General features: G+C 42.9%; 3 protein-coding genes across 5 annotated transcripts in view; 1 reads left to right on the forward strand and 2 right to left on the reverse strand.

The window, feature by feature from the left end:
* The first annotated feature begins 25 nt into the window (after positions 1–25).
* On the forward strand, positions 26–2,699 carry srp14 (signal recognition particle 14). The gene is made up of 5 exons (XM_037125391.1): positions 26–178; positions 1,053–1,125; positions 1,241–1,353; positions 1,451–1,483; positions 1,637–2,699. The coding sequence occupies exons 1-5, from the start codon at positions 155–157 to the stop codon at positions 1,724–1,726; spliced, it is 333 nt and encodes a 110-aa protein (XP_036981286.1). The 5' UTR covers positions 26–154; the 3' UTR covers positions 1,727–2,699.
* Positions 2,505–9,455, reverse strand: xgb (x globin). Its single transcript, XM_037125390.1, has 5 exons — positions 9,096–9,455; positions 7,066–7,173; positions 4,558–4,678; positions 4,204–4,284; positions 2,505–2,977 (listed from the first exon to the last, which is right to left on the reverse strand). Exons 1-5 carry the CDS (start codon positions 9,266–9,268, stop codon positions 2,858–2,860), a joined length of 603 nt encoding a protein of 200 aa, XP_036981285.1. The 5' UTR covers positions 9,269–9,455; the 3' UTR covers positions 2,505–2,857.
* A 1,144-nt stretch (positions 9,456–10,599) lies between these two features.
* Positions 10,600–19,819, reverse strand: part of LOC119004625 (pleckstrin homology domain-containing family G member 3) — a 31,397-nt gene continuing 22,177 nt past the window's right edge. The window contains exons 5-19 of one of the 3 annotated variants that reach the window (XM_037071721.1): positions 19,653–19,722; positions 19,511–19,557; positions 19,269–19,419; positions 18,818–18,949; positions 18,182–18,364; positions 17,873–17,965; positions 17,523–17,609; positions 17,410–17,440; positions 17,081–17,182; positions 16,917–16,949; positions 16,111–16,121; positions 15,399–15,773; positions 14,513–14,623; positions 12,119–13,580; positions 10,600–12,001 (exon numbers count right to left, since the gene is read on the reverse strand). In XM_037071721.1, the coding sequence (XP_036927616.1) occupies positions 11,367–12,001; positions 12,119–13,580; positions 14,513–14,623; positions 15,399–15,773; positions 16,111–16,121; positions 16,917–16,949; positions 17,081–17,182; positions 17,410–17,440; positions 17,523–17,609; positions 17,873–17,965; positions 18,182–18,364; positions 18,818–18,949; positions 19,269–19,419; positions 19,511–19,557; positions 19,653–19,722 (3,523 nt within the window). In that variant the 3' untranslated portion in view covers positions 10,600–11,366. The remainder of the gene's footprint in view (positions 12,002–12,118; positions 13,581–14,512; positions 14,624–15,398; positions 15,774–16,110; positions 16,122–16,916; positions 16,950–17,080; positions 17,183–17,409; positions 17,441–17,522; positions 17,610–17,872; positions 17,966–18,181; positions 18,365–18,817; positions 18,950–19,268; positions 19,420–19,510; positions 19,558–19,652; positions 19,723–19,819) is intronic. The other 2 variants (XM_037071722.1, XM_037071723.1) reach the window with 2 other exon arrangements.

A 19,819-nucleotide genomic window follows, 5' to 3' on the forward strand; every position in this document is an offset into this window, starting at 1 on the left:
ACCCTCCCTGACACTAGAGGGCGCTGTGATTGAGCCACCGTCCCCACCGTGGGGGCGCAGGGCGGGGCTCCGGCTTGTGTAGTAGTACGTGTGCTTTACAGCAGTTAGCTTCCAGCCAGAGAGCTAACAGTACAGCTGAGTTGAAGTCGGAACCATGGTGCTGCTTGAAAATGACTCGGTAAGAACAACAAGCCCATTTAGAATAAAATCATGCCTTGACTTAATCGATTTGGAACTAGAAAATGGCACTGTCTGCTTTCGCTGTCTCACAGCTAGCGAGGTAGCTGCTAGCCTCGACGTTAGAAAAGCTAGTCGTCAAACTGATTCATTAGCTATCTAGCTAATGCTAGGCTGAAGCTAACACTGGCTTTACGTTTTGGCAAGACGTGACATAGTTAGGTTTTAGTACTTTTCAAGATACTCAGATTCAGTCATTGGATTTGTAATGTCAGAACTGATTTTTTAAGTGGTAATGCTTAATGCCACAGCTACAAGTAGCACACGAGCACCAATGCAGTCAAAATGCAGGCTGTAAGTTGGCGCTTGAGATAGTAACTTAACTCGAAGACGGAGATGATTTGAATTACTAGAAAGCAGGTCAACACTACGCTGTGGCTTTCTAATTAGTTTCTTGTATACAGTTCTAAAAAGTTGCCAACCATGCCATATAGCCTGCTCACTGATTAGTTTATTAGGCAGTGTTACAAACTGTTAGCCTGCACTAATGCAGTCTAATACGAGGGGTTGAAACATTTTGCTCTTCTTGTTTTCGAATAACACAAACGTTAAAAATTGCACTTTGGGCGAGAAAGCGACTCTTTACAACAGTTTTAACTCATCTGAACCTCATGAATTTATTGTCTTTTTGTTTTGTTGTATAAAGACTGCACCAGTTTAGACTAGGTGTGCCTTTTGAACTTAAGTCTGAGCATGTGGAAAGGTTCTCTTTGATACATCTGTTCTTCATGCTGAGATCAACTGCAGTCCCAAACATCGCTGATCAATGACAGAGGATTCATCAACTATAATTTTGTCTCTGCTCTGTTGTCTAGTTCCTCACAGAGCTCACACGGCTGTTCCAGAAGTGCAGATCATCTGGCAGCGTTGTCATCACGTTAAAGAAATGCAAGTACCTCCATCCGGGGTTTTGATAACTATGACTCCAGCACACAATCAGGAAGTAAAACAGAGCGTGACATCCAAGCAAGTAAAATGAGATGTGTTTTTTTTTTCTTTCCAGATGACGGGAGGACCAAGCCAATGCCCCGAAAGGGCCACACAGAGTCCTTTGAACCAGCAGACAACAAATGTCTCATCAGAGCGTCTGATGGCAAGAAGAAAATTAGCACAGTGGTGAGCTTACTGTGCTTCATATGTTTATTTAACATTCTTAAATGTTTTTTTTTTTCTTTTATGCTGTTAATGCTGAATTCTTGCTTTCTAATTGCAGGTCAGCACCAAAGAAGTAATCAAGTTTCAGATGGTAGGTGGAGCTACTCTCAGTCTCAGCCCTGTTTGGGAGCTTCTCCCTTGGCCACTCTGTGTAGATATTCGTGATTAGATCTCACTGATGTTATGCAGCGTCTTCCTAAACATCATTTGTTGTTAATCATAAACCTAAACTTCTCATCTCCAGGCATATTCCAACCTCCTTAGAGCTCACATGGATGGACTAAAGAAAAAAGATAAGAAAAGCAAAAGCAAGAAAACCAAAGCCACCCAATGAGCAACAGACTCTTTTAACATAACCATGGGAACCTAAACTGGCCTGTACTATCTGAGGGAATGGGAAAGACCTCCACTTGGTCTGTCACCCCCACCCGGCATTCTCCCCATTCACCCGAGGCCTCAGAATCACTGTTCATCCACCCGGCGACTGCTTTGATATTATGCCATTGTTTGCATGGTAACGTCTCATCCCTGGCTGGTCAGTGCCATCGGTGATGTGGAACAGAAAGACCTGAGGATTTCGAACCACTCATACAGGACGAAGCAAGTCAAATTTATTGGAATCTCCACGATTTCTGCTTCAGAGTCATGTCATCAACAGCTGTGTCACATCTGGAACCCAATGATCAGCTTCTTTTCATACTATTTAATTGTTAAGAGTCCCTATTTATGTTATTTACAGCTAATCTGTGAGCTGTGCTGCCATGTATTAATTTGACTATGGAGAGAAATCTTGAATATTTTAGTCATCGGAATTGTGTTTTTTATTACAATTACAGTTGAGGTGGCTGAAAATACAGAAATAAATTGATGTTGATGTATTTTTAACCACCTTAGCTGTATTAAATCTTCTTCCTTTTTGTGTTTTTTAGTTGACCTTTTTGGAGGAAAATGAATCTAATTTTGCCTTCTTGTCACAGTTCCAAATCAAGCTGGATGTCTTAAATTGTCAAACACCGTAAAATATACTGAATAGTTGCAGGCAGTGTGGTTAATTGAAATGTGAATAAGATGCAGTTTCTGGCTGAGATGAAAGATGTCAATTTACTGAAAGGCAGTGAGTTTGAGTTACGAACACGGAGACAAAGTATCGGCTGTAATTCTATTAATGTCATTTCTGTTAACCACAACTACAAGGCAGGTTTAACTACAGCCAACGCATTTCGTCAACCATTTTGTATTGTCTCATTGTGCTCCCGAGTCCTGCAGCAGAATTTAAGTTCAGAAATAAAGTGCTTTGTTAAAAGCCATTTTTTTTCTTTTGTCCTTTGTGATAAAGTAGCAGACAATGACTGCGGTATACATGAGCGGTGTACAAAAAGAGACAGTAAGTACACTATATACATAAACACAACTTTGCAGATTCAATCTAAACAGTCTTGAGTGGTTTGTCTGCAGTGGAGGCGTCTCATAGTGCCGTGTTCCTCTTGTCCGGCCTGTCCTTCGGGGAGAGCGCTAGCTGCCGCTGTCGGATGCTCTCCTCCAGATACCCCCGCTTCATGAGGGTGGTCACATACTGGAACAAGGTCTGAAACGTAGAACAAAACAAATCAGTAACTTGCTGTCTGATTGTGTTTACTAATTACATATTAAATTGAACTATTCAGATTATTTTTTCTTTAAATCTGGCATCTGTACTGATGAGCAAATGGGCCTTGTTTAAGATGTCATTTTTAGTGATTAGTCTTCCACTTATTGTCATGATTATTCCATTAAGTGTTTAGTAAGTGTTTCACACTTTTGTTTGAAAAATCTCTCAGCTGTTAATTTGAATGTCAAAATTGATGTTGCTGCTCTACATATGAATCCTCAATCATACTTTCTCAACTTGTTCAAATATGCACCAAGCTGGAGGGTAGGATATGGAACTGAAAAGAGTTCAGTGTTGTTTCATTTCATCTTTTTACTGAGGACTGCTCAACACTGTGAAGTAAAATAAAATAGATGTTTAAATATGGGCGTGGCACAAATAATGAGTTGGCTCTTGACACGTAAGAAAAGAAAGTCTGAAAGATGAGAAAAAACATAGTGTTACAGTTATTTTTGGTATACAATCTATGCGAAATATAAACGCATAAAATGCACATAGTTTTGGTTATGGGTTTTGGGGGGTTTTGAATTAGGATATGTTGTATTTGGGGGATTTTTGATTAAAAAACAGAAATAAAAGAACTAACTATTTTTGAACCACTAGAGGGCGGCGGAGGCCATTAATTGAAGAAGAATTGAAAACCCCTTATTTAAATGTTGTAAATGTTCTTCTTATTACTGAAATATGTCATGAAGCCCCAAAAATATTTAAAAAAACATTAAAAGGGGTTTAGCCACAAGTAAATAATGTCTAAAAAAACACAAATTGTCTAAAGTTGTAGACAGCTTTACACTAAAACTGAACTGACTGAAGAAAGCAGCAACAGCGTTATTTGAGCGTCTCTGTATTAATGACACCGAGGACCTTGAAGTGACGTAACATGAAGTGACAGAGCCGTGTGCGGTTTTCTCACTGTGCTCGTGTGTGGTTCAGTGAGATGTGCCTCTCGCATCAGTCAGGCTTGTGTTCGCGCTGGTTTCCATCTTGACATGTTACACAAGAGCCCTGACACAAGCTGCCATGCTGCTGCTGCTGCTGCTGACTGGTTGCACACATCAAGCCTGTTTCACAAGGCGTTCACCCAGAACGGGCCCCTGTGAAGGGGTCCCTGATTAACACCCACAGAGGGGGGACAACACATGAGACACAGAGAGGCTCCTTACCTTCCATGCCTCCTCCAGCTCAGGCGTCCACCTCTCCTTCAGGATGGGCTGCACGGCGCAGATGAATTCTGCTCCGACGTACTGGAAAATAATCGTGTGGGACAGTTACTGCTTGTGCTTTTGTATCTAGGCCAGTATACAGTTGTATATCCACTTGTCGTGTCACTTCATTGTTATTCTATGGAAGAGTGGGTGTGTGTGTGTGTGCGTCAGCTCATTCAGCTGCTGTGATTTTAAGGGTGTCAGTATAATGAAGAGTTCTAATAAACAGTTTCACATGAAATCGGAACATGTGCTGTCGTCTGGACACAAATGAGCATCACACAAGCGGACTGGGGATCACTGGGGTCTTACACTGTAGTACTTAGGCGGGGCGTTGTAATGATAATGGCTTTTTCCCAGCTCCAGAGCCAGAGCTTCCAGTCTCTCCAGCTGGTCCAGTCTGGCCACGCTTTTCTCGATGAAAGACATCACCCTGAGAACAAAATCCAAAAAAAAAAAACAACAAACAAACCATGAGGCTAATTATGATTCTCCCAGCCTGATTGATCCACCAATTAATGGGGAATTAGCAGCAGGCAACTGTCAGCTGATACTGTGGCGCTCTCCTGTGTTGAAAGGCGGCAACGTGTGACATTTCACAAACTCAAATGCCAAGAAAGATAAACACAGATGATTGCCTATCTATCAGTCGAAGTCTTCTCTTGATTTAAAACCAACTGATTTGCCCAATACTTGATTAATTCCCCACCCCCCCGGGAAAAACATCTTTTCCACTGCACAGAACACCACAGGATCAATTCTCTTTGTCACTTGAAGAGTGTGTTATGTGCGTGACAGCTTTGAAGATGAATGTTGAACAAAGGGTGAGAGCTGGTTTAGCGCTCTGTTCTCTCTCTCTGTCTCGCAGCCGCCGTGGACATTTGTGCTCATGTCCCCGGGTGTGTGTCTGAAGGGGCCATTTTGGCTGGGAGGTGCCGCCATGGCCTCTGCACCTTCAGGTCCTCAGGCAGTAATTGGCTGCTTGGGCCTCGTGTGTAGAGGAACACAAGAGAGGCCCAAAGCACCCTGGGAAACAGCAGACAAGTGGCTGTGATGGATGCTACAAGCTCTGGCTGCAGCAGAGCAGAAAGCGACGCTGTAATTATGTGACTACCTGAGGTGTTTCGCTCGTGTATTGCACTGTACTGTGAGCAACAGGGCTTTCTCATGTATCCTTGTTAAAGAAGCTTAAAAGAAAAGGCTGGGAAAAAAAGTCACAACCTTAAAATATTAGTCCAATAATACATATTGCCTGTAGCTAAAAGCCAGAAAAGGATCCATATATTTCGTTTTTACGAAAAAAAAAAACCTCAGAATTGAAAAAAAAACAGCCCAAACAGTGGCGTCACCCCCTCCAGGATGTGTGTAACAAGATCTACGTTTATACAATTACGATCGATTAATATCAATAACTAACATCCCTCTTAGAATTGGATTCATATTTCACGTTCGGAATATGAAAGGTGGTGTCTCGAGCTCGTTCAACAGGGCCAGAGGAGGGTGGGATGCACTGCACAAGAGCACCAAACGTGTAGTAATCTGAAAGTAAGTAAAATGGTCCCCGAAAAAAAGCCCAGTTTACACCTGTTTGAGTTAAAACTGCTGAAAACTACAGTGCCCAGCTGTTTGGGGAAACCACAGAGCCTCACTTAAAATGTCAACTGTAGATTTGTGAGCTGTTTTGAAAAGGGATCATTTCGTTTTTCAATCAACATGATCACTGACACAAATGTACAAATATGGAGAAACTGAATAAAAACAACAACAACAACAACAACAACAACAACAACAAACAGACCTCAGAAACTAGACAGAAGCACAGCATCATCTTCACACTGCACATAGTATAAATGAGTTAAGAGTCCACCAGCACAGCACTGGTCTTTCAGAAAGTTACCCACTGATCCACTCTAGGGACCCCATTCAACTAAATTGAAGTCCAACCATATAAATAAAAGAGAGAGCCCGTCCTTACGCCATAATGAACATAAAATAAAGTACTCAGGAAGTCAAAGACAGACATTCACCCCAAAGACAAATACATATCTCCAAATTATAATGTCGGGCTCCTGTGACACGTCTCCTTTGTTTTACTCTTTATGATTGTGTAGGTTACCCAACATTAACTCCAATGATACATTCTCTGTCACTAACTTAACCCACTCTCTACGTTCTGGTCTGACTTGACTTTTCCAGTGGCGGAGGATAATCCTAGCAGCTGAATATGGCAAATGCTGGCTTGGATATCGTGGGTAAACGCGACCTGTCCCCCAGGAGGCATAGCTGAATTGATTGGGGCACAGGTGTACCCTGCTGCTCCTGTTTTGCTTTAATTATTTCCTTCCAGAAGGGCAGAACCAGAGGGCAGGCCCTCATTATGTGGATAAAGGCGCCTACCTGCCCTTTACATTTACATTTCCAGCACAAACTCATTCCAAGTTAAGCGATTTTATGAAGCCGGACAGGTGTAAAGTAATAACGATGAGGTATCATATTGTGTATAAATTTGCCCCTGGCTTCTCTTGTGAACCAGCCTGCACTGGAAATGATCTTTGCCCAAGAGTCCTCGTCAATGTTCATATTCAAACCCCTCTGCCATATTAGCCTGAGATTCTCACAATTGAATTTGAATTGAATATTTTGAATTTAGATTTTTGAATTTTTATACAGAAATGGGATCAAGGGAAAAAAACACAGATTCTGATAATCAGAGTAAAAGTTGAATATTGGAGGTAATAACAGGCCAAGCCAATAATCAGTGGACAGTGTGTATCTATGTAAATATACGGTGTGTGGATGTGTCGTGAGTTGGTGACTGACCGTAGACCGTGGGCCCTGAGCTCCCGGCTGCTCCTCAACCTCTCCAGGTCCTCCACGTCTCGGAACAGGAAGAAGACGTCTTTGCATTCGGGATGGGTCTCAAACAACCTGTTACCAAGACAACGACAGCACAGGCAGCCATCCGTGAGCGTCAGAGAGCCGCTCATGTAGAGCAGCCTGCCATGTTCATTCCCAACCAGGATGACATTAAAAAAGAGTTTAGTGTGTTGCCCATCAACATTGTGAAGAGAGATCTCGTGCCTTTCGGATCTTATTCCACTTCTTTATATCATCACTGTCCCTCGCTCTGGATTTTATACCCAACAGCAGCAATCAGCAGCAGGCCACGGTGGATCTGTGAGGTTTTCAGTCCCTGTCAGGATGCGGGACGGAGACCTCAGACTAATGGAGCCGCCGCTCCTGCTCGGGTCTTTTCCTTTTATCTGGCTTAACCTCAATCAGTATCCTTAAGCACGCTGCCTTCCAATCAGAGAGCCCTGCCGGTCTCCAGCTGAGGTACCTGTGATTAGTCATGCTACCAGAATACACAGTGGCTTCCTCTCAATGTGGGTTCACAATGAGATGCAAGGCCTATTGTAAGTCTCGTAGGGAGAATAGAGGGGGGAAAGAAAAAACAGTGTCTTCATAATTTAAGCTTGGGGGGGGAATTTAAGCTGAGAGCTGCTCTTAATTGCTCAGCAACACAGAGCGAGGCATTCAAAAATAAATCAGGGCTGAAAACACTTGTGGGAGTGGCAGGCCAAGCTGATTCCATTTTCTGTAGTTTTTTTTAGACCAGAGTCCTCTCAAGTAAATGAAATAGATGCCTAAAACATAACATGTGCCCTCTTTTGTAGATAAATAGATGAACATTGGTGCAGAGAGAAAAAACAGGAAATTGGCTGCTGTTTATTTGTCCGTCAACAGCGTATGAAGAGCTGCTTATCTCTGACCCGTTGTGTGTACTTGTTGTGGACGCTGGCGTAGATGCAAGCATGCAATACATCATATGCAGACAATGCAGCACTATACTGCTCACGTGGAATTTTAATTGCCGTAAGCACTCATGAATAAATACCACAAGCACAGCAACCATGCACAGAAAAAAAAAAGAAAAGAAAGAGAGAGATTCCCATTTGTTGTTCTACTGTAACAATGGCTGTTCAGTGATGAGATACAAGCCCTGACAGCCTGGGGGCCCTGGGGTGGCCCTGACCCACAACAGGCCAATGCATTTCCTGGGGGCCAACACGTTAAGGTCAATCTCCTCAACCGCTCAGGTCACCCCGGGGACACGTGGTGTTAATTGGGCTGCTAGCCATGTCAGCTGGTCATCTCTGTGGTAGATAGAGCAGCGGCAGCCACGATTGTTCTTTTTACTCCCGCCGCCAAAGGCCAAACATGGTTTCCCCGGACGCTGGCCGCCATCATCATCATCATCATCATCATCATCATCATCATAACTGATAAAATGCATTTGTTTTCCTGATGGCCTCCTAATTGTACAGTGGACCTGGAGCTGTGTGTTATTATGTAATCTTGTCAAGATGTGATGTGAAGTGATAAGACGGGAGGGGGGGGTTGCTCCGAGCTGTCAGTGGAAAGCCGCGGGTCAGGAGGCAGAGCAGGAAGAGGGATGTGCTGGAGGTGGGTGAGGTGGGAGGGATGCTGGATGTATGAAAAGGTCAGCGTCGTAATGTCTCGCAAGACCCTCTGCAGACCTCTTTGTCTCGGGTCAGGAGTCAACACTTGCTCCTTGCTGCCATTTTGTGTCCTGGGTTTCACCTGACTACAACATTTTGGCAAACTACTGTCAAAAAACTTGTTTTGCATCCACAGAATAATGTCTTTAAAAAATCTATTCAAAACGTCTTTATGGAATATAAAAGCTACTCAGTGTGACCCAGTGACACTTAAAACAGTCTTTATCCCTTGGTTTTAAATGACTCCGACCCTTTCTATGTGAATTATCCCTTTAATTAAGAGTTATTTCACTGTAAAAACGTACAGAACGTGCTTGAGCATCTTACCTGACGAACATAATAATCCCAACTTTGGCAATATCGTCCCGGATAACTTTCCACGACTCTTTAATCATCTGGATCTGATCCTCTCTGGGATGCGCAGCAGCAGCAGCAGCATCCTCTGTGGTCCTCTCTCCAAACTCAGCTTTTGCCGCCAGACCTGATATTGCGCAGCCCATTCTTCATTAGAAAAAAAATAAATAATACACGTTGCTGTTTTTTTTTCCTTTTTCCTTCCTTATTTTGCTGCGATCCAGGAGTGTAAAAAAAGAAACGAGGTTTATTTGATTTCGTGCCAGAAGAAATGTGTTGCTGCTGGCATGCGGTCCAAGTGCGCGACTCCTCCGATCGCGTTTTTGAACTCCACTCCTGTGGCTGGTGTCACGAATCAGAGTCAAGTCGAGTCAGTAAGCAGACAGACAGGATGCAAGGTCTCGTAATTGGTACAAAATAAAAACCGCTGTGCTTTTATGTTGAAGGATCGCCATGTGCACTTCCGGTGGTATATGTCGCTCACTTGACGCAGCTTGCGAGGCCAAGGACGACCCAAGAGTAACCTGAGGCACCAAGGATGGTCATTTTAGATCAAATATAGCTCACAGATAATATGCATAATAACAACAACAATAATAATAATAATAAAATAATAATAATAAAATAATAATAATAATAATAATAATAATAATAATAATAATAATAATAGCCGCTAAATCACTTGCTTGTCAGCCCAGGCGGCTGTAACTACACCTTCTGACACTGAAGTCACAGTTTAAACATACGATGTGAATGTGATACATATTGTAGCTATGTCAGTTTTGTGCTAAACCTACTGCCTGTGAAAATGTTAATGTATCTGATTGGCAGCGACATAAACTGCCCACATTGTTTCCAGGCAAAGGGGTTTATATATTTTGTTCCATTGTTTATTTGAATGTTATTTTTGGTCACAGATGCTTTAACAACTTCACACCATCAGAGTTCTCAGAGGTCTTTGAACGTTTGTGAATTTGAGGGGGGGAACTGAATGTTTTTGAGAATAGACGAGCATTAAACATGGGTTATCAGAGTGTTTGACTTAACATATTTTGAGCAAAAACAGGAACTTAAGTTCTTCTGATACTCATGTATTTATAGACTACATTCTGCTGTCTGCAATGTGTCTGGCACTTTTCTGCCATCGCTGTAACACAGTCAACACACTGAAGCCTTTCCCTCTTTTTAATTGTCGTCTGTGAGCTTCTGTAAAGTCAGCTCGTTCTCATCATGAAAACTGTCAGTGTTGTAACGTTAATTAACCTTGATCTGTGTCTCAAACTGTACAGTGTTGGTTCCTTGAATTTGAGGGAATTTGGCCTGGAAAGTCCTTCAATAAGACGCCTGAGAAGGTATGGGAGCCCCGGACAATTTCCTAATATCATTGTTAGTTTAGTGTGGCTGCTTGGCCACAGAACAGATGAATATAGTGGACAGTGTCTGAAATGCATGATAGGGCAAAGACGAGACCAATATGGACACTTAACCATTTCTGTTTTTATTGAAAATATGGGAAACTTCAAGTATGAAACAATATATTTTCTGGAATGGAAAAGTAAAAAGGGTCACTACTTGTCAGTATTTACACGAGGCCAATCTCTCCCAAATATACAGCTTCATAAATAACATTCAAGAAAAATATACAACTTGTTTCTTGCTAGAAAAATAAAGCTCCAGTGATACAGTATGTGAAAACAGTTTTAGAAGCAGCGACCGTAGACATGGAACCAAACTACCGCTGTGACCACAAGCATTAAAAGACAACGTATGTTAGAAGGAAACCCTCTTTGGTGTGCGCTCACAGACTTCTCTCTTGTCTATGAGACTTTAGCTCCTTTTTGCTTTCCCCTGAAACTCCAGCTGACAGCTTACGTTGGTTAAATGATAATAAAGTGAGTACAGCAAGAACCACCACCTGAGGGAGGGAACCAAGTAGATGCATATAATCATAAAGAACCTTATCTTCAATTGATACAGAGAACATATTTTTACATAAACTTGTATATTACAGTGCAGCTAGAATACCAAATGTACAAATGAATACAACTATTCAAAAGCAATATGCTGTCCCCTTGTGGCCCTCACCAATAACCTGTGACATCCCTTTCATGGTGTAACTGTGTCATTCTGTTAAAAACAATGTGCAAACAACACGCGGCATACTTTTGAGGGCAAAATGGAACATGGGAGGTAACTGGCAGATGTTTCCATGTGATAGTCCCTGATAATAAAAATGTACATGCTTCATGAGCTTGTGCTTAAGCTCTGGAACTTCTCCCGTAAGCTTTTCACTAGATTGCTTTCTGTCGTCTTCAGAGAAGACGACTTTGGAGCACAGTCTGAGCCCTCCTGGACCACTTTGTCCTCGTCTTGTAGTTTGCTAGTTTCTCTTGTTATCAGAGACATCTGACTGCCTGTGTAGAAGGTCCTCACAGGTTCCTGAAGGTTCTGCACCTCATGGAGGGACAGAGATCCAAGCATGTGGTCCAAGGAGCTCCACCTGCACAGCAGGGGCTGTAGTCGGGTTTGAGTTTCTGGCCAGTGCTTGTCTGTTTCAGACTGTGTCGTAGGAGAGTCTGCCAGAGCTTTGTGAAGGTCAGAGGAGCTATTATACTTGTGAGAGCAGCCGTTACACCTGTGTGTACAGCAGTCCAGCATCCCGTTTGGGGCCGAGCAGCTCAGGGTAACTTTTGAGGGACAGGAGGTGTATTTGGTGCGTAGATTCTGTACATCAGGCCAGTGGAAAGTGTCTGACTGTGGGCTTTGTGGACAGGTGAGGGTGCTCTGGGAGCTGGCTCCAGAGCTGGGGGCTGGGCTTGGAGAACACTCCTCATGGATGACTGTCTGATCGTTCAAGGGCAATCTCAGGTTTGGTTTACCTGCATACATACACAGAAAACAGACAAAACATTGCAACAAAAGCTTTTGAGTTTTCTGAAAAAGAGGTAAGGCTACTGCAAAAGAAAGCAACATTGCATCATTTGCATCCTATTTACCCTTTTTCTTCTGTTGCGTCCTCTCCTCCTGGACAGCTGGCATGTTCTTGAAGCCCTGTTGGTTTGCTGCTTCTCGATTCCTCTGCCAGACTAGTGGCCTGTTGTTTTTGATGCGCTGACTATACTGGCGTGCCAGCTGGAACACCTTGTTTTTCATCTTTCCCATGTCTTGCAGAATCTGGTCCTCCTCCATACTTGTTCGGAAGTTAATGATCTTGGGTAGATGTGCAGGGCTGCCATGGTTCTTCTCTGGAGACGTGGGGGTCTTAGAGTCCTGACTGGATCCCCCCTCTACTGCTTGAATGGTTGTGGTTGGTGATGAGATGGAGGAACCATCTGAGGTGTTGTTTGTTTCAGAGTCTGTAATAGTTTGAGGCGTTTGCTCACTGGTCCTAACATCCAAAGTGTCTGAGCTGATATCCTGTATCACTTCTACTCTTGAGTCATTAAGCTCCTCCTCTGCAGTATGCTGGACCTCCTGGCTCTCCTCCTCCATTTCCATGTCTTGCCAAACCTTGAGCATTTCTGTTGAGGGTCTGAACTCTTCCTCTGTAGTAGAGGCTTCTGAGATGCTCTTCGATCTCGCCTTGGCTTCCACCGGTCTCTGGGGTTCTGTTTTTTGATGAATGTCAGTGTTTCGACTCTTTTCTAAGCCAGGAAGGTCAAACACAGCCCAGGATGTGGGCCGGTTCCGAGAGAGGCCTTTCCTGTGGACCGGGACAGCTGGCTCCTGAGGACCACTGCTGAGTTGTCGGCTCAGGTGCCGGACCAGACCAGCTGGGATATAAGAGAGACTCTCTCTGCGCTTGATGCTGAAGTTGGCATCCTGGTCCTCTGCATGCTCGTAGTATCTTCTGATCTTGTGGATGAGGAGGCGATCTCGTTTGGACAGAGTGGACCTGCGTTCCCCTTCAATGAGAGTGTTCAGTGTAGGTTCATTAGCAGGCGTTGAGAGGTTTGCTGAGGTCACTGGCAGCTCTGGGGAAGAACTGACCAACATTTGGCCATGTTTCTCCAAGTCCATGCAAGCTGAGGGGCTTTTAAAGACTTCATTATCTATGGAGGGTGAGGGGCAGGCAACAGAACCCAAGTCCTCCGAAACCAGACTGCTCCGTCTGGACAGGCTGCTGATGAAGCGCTCAGCTATCACACTTGCCTGGTTCAATACAGAGGAGGGTAGGATACTTTTACTGCCTGAAAGGACCTCCTCATCCTCCTCCGAGAACTCCCCATTCATCAGTACACTCGTCTCTTCCACTTGGAGACCAGAGGAATCACTCTCCCCTTCTTCCTCTTCTTCTCCAGTTTCTCTTGAGGTGTCCAGAGGTTCTGGTGGGTTGTCTTCTTGTTGCACAGGGGAGACGTGAGACTCTGAGCATCGGGAGTCATCCTCCTCCAGCTGATCGCTCTTCTTTACAACTTGAGGGACACACTCTGAAGGGCACAGCTCCTCCTCATTGACCTGAAACATGACAGCAGTGTAAAAAATTGGGTTGTAGAGAGTAAAAGGGATGTTACAATGTCAAGCACCCTCCAGCCACCATTGTCTTAACAGACCTTTTAAAAGTCAACTTGGCAGTTTAATTTAGAGCATCCACAGTTTATGATGCATGGCCTCTATTTTATGAGTGCTTCAGTTTTATTACACTGACCTATTTCTGCATGAAATATCAAAGTGTGGTAAAAAACTAAGGAGATTTTGTACATTTGAAGCTTCCTTGCTAACGACTTCCCTTAGCGAGTAAAATGGTGAACATCACCCTGTCTGCTGCTCTAACAGTGTTCATAGTGCTGATGTCACCCTAGCTGGTGATTATCTAAATCTGTTTCCAGGTGGTGCCTGCTCTTTTGGAGTGCCTGCAATTGCAAAAAAACTGCAGCTTGAAGCTGTGTGGTGGAGATAAGGTTAGAGAGAATAACAAGCTGCACTCTCGCAGGAGCTGTTTCGCTTACCATGGGAATCAGGTGGGGACAGCACACCTGGCCCCGAAATAAATGTTGCCTTTCTCAGTGTGTGTGTGTGTGTGTGTGTCCATGTGAGGCATTTTAATTTCAAGGCAATAATACAGCTCCAGGCATGAATCAAATTGGCCTCAGAGAAATTCTGTGCTCATGGCAAAGGGCCTCTATTAGGTAGGAAATGTAAATATAAGTAATGTAGCACTGAGCACACTGGCTATTCAATTAGAACAAATGTGCAGAGAGGAGTGTCATTCAAACTGTAGAATGGTTAAAAAAAATAGGCTCAACAATAAACTAAGTGATATTAAGGGCATGAGGATAGATGTCCTTTCTTTGATACTGTGAATAAGTGTTATACTGCATGTGGCCTTGGACATAAATGTAGAAATGAATGAATGCGAGCATCATTGTGTTCAAAGCTTCATTGAGTACCTGCGTGGTAAGAGTTTCTTTCACATCCACATATTTTTCCTCCTGCCTGTGAGTTTCCACCTCCTCTGTCTGTGCTGTTTTCAGTTCGGCCAGATCTCCGTTCTGATCATCCTGAGGGAGCGAAACACAGGAGTTTGTACTCTAAATCGTCCTACAGACACTGAGGAGGCATGAAGCAGAAGAATCTGTCACAGTGAACAAACACTAACATAGTCTTCCAGTTCAAATGACATTAATTTATATTCATAAAACAGTGCTGGTATAACACTTAACCTTGACAAAAGGTTATTAACAAAAGGAAATATGATTATCAAAGCGTACAGCTCTTGTTATTATAATGATACATTTATTAGATGGCTGTATTAACCTTTGAAGTCAAAGAACAGTTAACAGGGCACAATACGCCCCTGGTTCGGATGCAAATGCAAGCATAGTTTAACAGCATAAGCTTCAACATCAATCATGTCCCACAATTATGAAACACACACACACACACACACACACACACACACACACACACACACACGTGGAAATGTGCAATCATGCACAGTGGCATCACCTTCAACCCCCAAAACACAAGCAATGCAGGCAAACACATGCACCAAGTCTGACTTTTAAGTTGTTCTAGAGCTGACTGAAAGTGGTTTGGAAAAACTTCAGTCAATGCATTCTTCAAAAGCATGAATTCAACCTGAGGCAGTCAATGTGCACAGTGCAAATGTTAGCAGGTGTTAGTTGGTTCTATTTATGAAATTAGAAACAAAACAAAAAAAAAACCGAGGGAGAGGGATGAGAGCCAGCGTGGGAGAAAGAGTGGCATAGAGTATTGGAAAGCTAACAGAATGGAGCAGGAAAAGGGGAACCCGTGGGTGGCAGAAACCCTCACCGTTGTGAAGTGAGTAGAAAGCAAAGCCCTGGCTTTATAGTGCCAGCAGGAGATGGCTGCCAGCACTGAGCTGGCAAAGTCGGCTACCTGGTCGTCTCCCATCAGCACATCTTCCTTGTAACTGTCCCCCTCCTCCTCATCCTCCTCCTCTTTTGCCTCCTCCAGCTCCAGTCCCCCCTCACTGGGTGAAGAGCCCTGTTTTAGGTCACTGTCAGTAGGACTTAGCTGCTCCAGAGAGTCCCTTCTGGGAATTAGATCGTCCACACATGGCCTCTCAGCCTGGGGCTCGCCTAGACTGGAGGTCAGCGTACTGACACTAGTGGCCGGCTGAAGGGAGCACCTCTCCCCCAGCAGTGCACCCTCACTGTCTGCATGCTGTAGCGTGAAGTCATAGACATGTGGTTTGTTATTGCAAGGCCAGTGCTAGAGCCATGTCGTGATTGCAAGGCTTTAAATGGGATGAAATCATCATAAAGCGGCTTTAGGCTTGGGTGAGATATGATTTAAGTCAAAGTATGTTCTAGGAAGATTAGGTTTGCACGTACTCATTTTTGGTTTGAGTTCTTTTGCAATTATAAACGGAATACTTGGAACTGTTGAGTGAACACTGGATAAATCATATCTCACCACCCAGACTGACCTAAAAAAAGTGCTTTCATATGACAGAATGAAAAAGCCAATCAGGGTTTAATAAAAGACTACAGACGCTTACCTTCAAAACAGCTGTGTGGAGAACAAACAGAGAGAAAGAGGAAAAATAAACAAATGAGAACCTCAGTAAGGCTGAAAAAAAGCAAGCTTGAGTAAAACGTTACATGGAAAAACAACTGGAATATCATATGCATCGCATATAGTTATGGTTGCGACACAGTCTCTGCCTCCATAAGCAGAGACTGGGTGAGGCAGTAGTTAGTCTGGCCCAGACTTAAGGGAGGCCTTGTGATTAGATAAATACCAATTAGAAACATCTTCCTCTCGGAGGCTCAAACTGGACATGATGCAATTAGCCAGGATGTGATGACCTACTCCCTCACCGAGATGGGAAGGTTGACATGAAAATTGCTCCTTCATTACATTGGTTCGAAAAATTGATCTGGACTGGGAGCAAAGGTGAACTGGGGACAAGAATACAGAGGTTTTCTCTTTCATAATGGCCAATTAGAATAGATCAGAGCAGGAAGAAGCGCAGATCTGAGGGCGAGGCTGAATTTGACTACTGAAAAAAAGCTTGTCTACGACAAAGCCTTTGAATGATGTGGCATATAATTAAATTCATTAAGTCTTTTGATCTGTTTTCCAGGTGTCTTTGAAAAAGAACAAAGCACAGGAGCTACTGAGATGTAGACAGCTCTTACTCAAAAGACCTGAAACAACAAATCAAACACATATTCCTTTTTGGATGATGATGCAATGATGTAAACAAACAGGAACACTTTATAATAACCATCATTAATAAATGGACATTTTACAGTTCAACTATTTACTAACAATGAATAAATAACCCTACAATGTACCAACCTTTTGCGCTCCTTATTATTTGTTTTGCAGGCTCTAAAAAGACAGAATTGAAAAATATACAACTTACTGATTATGTAAGTAATGATTAATTATTTGCAACATTATTCAATTATCAATATTTCAGGTACATAATAAATAGACTGATGGATAAAGGGGTCTTGAACCTGATCTCCTTCTCTCGTTTCGCCCTCCAAGATGGAAGTCGTCAGAATTGTAGCACTCTGCTTTCTTGAGCCTCTCAGGACTGTAGTGGTACTTCCCTGGATCTGAGCAGCAGAGGGATCTGTCATTACACTCCGAGACACAATTACAAAAACAATTTTCCCCACATAGCTAGATGGATTATGGGCTACGCCTTCCTGGTAAATTAAACAGCCATCCAGATTTTCCACTGAAAATTAACTATCCGCATCTTTGTGAGCATCTTTGTTTGCTGTGGAAACAGCTGAATTAGTCCCAGCATAACAAACGTCGCTCTATTTGTAACACTTACAGTTAGAATTGTCCAGGATGGCCTCTTTTGCCTTTAAAGAACAGAAAGACAGCGCATTGAAATAAGATTGTTGAGAAGCTGAGAAGAGGGAAGTGAAGGACAATGCTGTTTACCTTCTGTGGGACAATGGTGTTGTGGTTCTCAAGGATGAGCCTCTTAATGTGCTGGGCCCAGAGGCGTTTCTCTTCTACTGACTTGGCCTGGAACAACAAGTACTTGTCATTTAGAAGGAGTCATTGACATTAATAAAGATACACCAGATAAACTCATGCATAACCGGAATACAGACATGGTAGAGCGGCTCATTAGTGTGTGAAAAAACAGAAAAAAAGGTTATTAGAAAAAAAAGAACAATCAAATAATTTCCTCAATAATGTTATAAATTATAAGACCTAAGAATACAGAACATTGTATGGCAATATAAGGTGTTGAAAAGGTCACAGTCAGTGGTGTTAACATTTACCTGCACTGTATGGGGTTGCTTGGGATGCTTGAAATGGATGACACTGAAGAGTAGGGGATCTTTTGCACTGTCAAGTAGCATCAGAGTGGAGCACTGCAACCAAAATGAATGTAGTGATGTAGCTGAAGCTTCAGCCATTCAGTTTTTTAACCTTATCAAAAATACGTCCCTTTTTCATTTAACTGGAAATAGCATCTTATTTCCATTTCTATTATACACCAACTTCATCGTTCTCCTCCTACTCCTCATAAAAAATCATTTTAAATCCATTAAATCACCAATCAAGTCAAAAATGTCAAAAACCCATACCGAGATGTGGATCTTGTAGACATAGTGCTCCCCCCTTTTCTTGGTAATGAGGAGCATCCGTTCGAAGAGGAACAGCGTACGGGTGTTCTTCGCCCGCAGGACATGAAAGGTGCCCTCCAACACCAGCTCTCCATAGGTGGTCAGGTCAGGACCCTTCCAGTTGATCAAAAGAGACTGTATCTCCTGCGGATGCACAGTAAAGAAAGCACCCCCCCACACACATCTCAGTCGCGTTCCTTTGGCATGAAGGGAATAAGAATGTCAACCATATGTAAGCTTATATTTGGAATCCACATTCAATACTTGTACAAAGAAAAGGAGGAAGGTGAAGCTGCCACAGAGTCGGTGATTCAAACTAAGGAACTCATTAAAAAGCCATAGCCCTCATTTTAACACTCGACCAGCGTATAGGTCAAAACTGATACTGAGAAGGTTAACACATTTGCCATGGACAATATCTGCTTGGAAATTGATGAAAAAGTATTTTTGCCCTTCAGAAGAGCATTAAAACCAACATCAGAAAGTGCCTGAAGAGAGGGGGTGAAAATGCACCTTAAATATGTGCTTTATGTAAAAAAATAAAAATAAAAATTAAAAAAAGGAACCATGCATACATAAATGGTTATTCCACCTCACCTGCACTCTGACAGCGTGTTCGTGTTTCCTCTTCATGTCGTTGATGTACCAGGCCACTCCTGTCATGGTGTCTATGGCCTCCTGAATGACCTCATAGCCCTCCTCATCTGGGTCAAAGTGCTTCGCAATTTCCTTTAAAAAGATTAGGGACAACTTCAGACAAAGTCACTAGTGAAATCTTTCCACAAAGAGAAAACATTTTTGTGATTTTTCTGTTCTTGTTGCTTTTACCTTTTAAAAAAACCTGAAAAAGCATTTAGCCTCCAGAACCTTCATAATCAATCAAATCAAAGAACCAAAGATGATAAAATCAGTCTTTAGTTGAAGCGTTTACAATAACTACTCGTTAATAACTGACAAATGACCGAACCGTGAATCTGCAAATCCCTGCAAGGTCAACTGGGAGGAAAACTTGTTTTGACACAAAATAACCACCAAGGACACTCTGTACCTGAAGCAGCAGATGATATTTCAAGATCCTCTGGACTGGCTTCAGCAGAAAGGAGCCCAGAGGGAGGGAGCGCTTCAGAGCAGCCTGCCGATCCCTGAAGAACTTGGCTAAAGTTTTACTCCTCATGCAGTCGGTCAGTGCTGCCACTGAGCTGGAAGACAGCAGAAGATCATAGTAATCATGTCAAATTTTACTCTCAAAGCTAAAGTCTAAATATAATGAAACAATTTTGAGCTACTTACTTAGGGTAGTTGGTGCAATACTGAGTGTATATTTCAAAGTATTCACTCTGGGGAAACACAAGTCAGACAGTGTCATTCATGTTTAACCTTGTGACAAACTGATATCACTGTACATTTGTTTGAGGAGGATGGTTCCCCTCACCTTATCTACAAAGCATCGAGCGATGGCCACAGGGTCGTTCTCACACATGTCTAAGGACTGCAGCAACTCACTGAAATGCAGAACAAAACAACAGAGAACAAGCTCAGTGTTACTTGACTTCGTTTGCGTATTTATTTGTCCAGACTAAACAGACGGAAGGGATAAGG

The sequence above is a fragment of the Acanthopagrus latus genome, chromosome 16, assembly GCF_904848185.1.
Source record: "Acanthopagrus latus isolate v.2019 chromosome 16, fAcaLat1.1, whole genome shotgun sequence".
NCBI lineage: Eukaryota > Metazoa > Chordata > Actinopteri > Spariformes > Sparidae > Acanthopagrus > Acanthopagrus latus.

What these genes read in the sequence shown, in the direction of transcription:
- srp14 (XM_037125391.1), top strand. Translation starts at nt 155, where the DNA reads ATGGTGCTGCTTGAAAATGACTCG. An exon ending in AGAAGAAAATTAGCACAGTG is followed by an intron (nt 1,354 to 1,450) that starts GTGAGCTTACTG and finishes TTCTAATTGCAG; the next exon opens with GTCAGCACCAAAGAAGTAAT. An exon ending in AAGTAATCAAGTTTCAGATG is followed by an intron (nt 1,484 to 1,636) that starts GTAGGTGGAGCT and finishes TCTCATCTCCAG; the next exon opens with GCATATTCCAACCTCCTTAG.
- xgb (XM_037125390.1), bottom strand. Translation starts at nt 9,268, where the DNA reads ATGGGCTGCGCAATATCAGGTCTGGCGGCAAAAGCTGAGTTTGGAGAG. An exon ending in CCCCGCCTAAGTACTACAGT is followed by an intron (nt 4,285 to 4,557) that starts GTAAGACCCCAG and finishes ATTATTTTCCAG; the next exon opens with TACGTCGGAGCAGAATTCAT. An exon ending in AGCTGGAGGAGGCATGGAAG is followed by an intron (nt 2,978 to 4,203) that starts GTAAGGAGCCTC and finishes TCTACGTTTCAG; the next exon opens with ACCTTGTTCCAGTATGTGAC.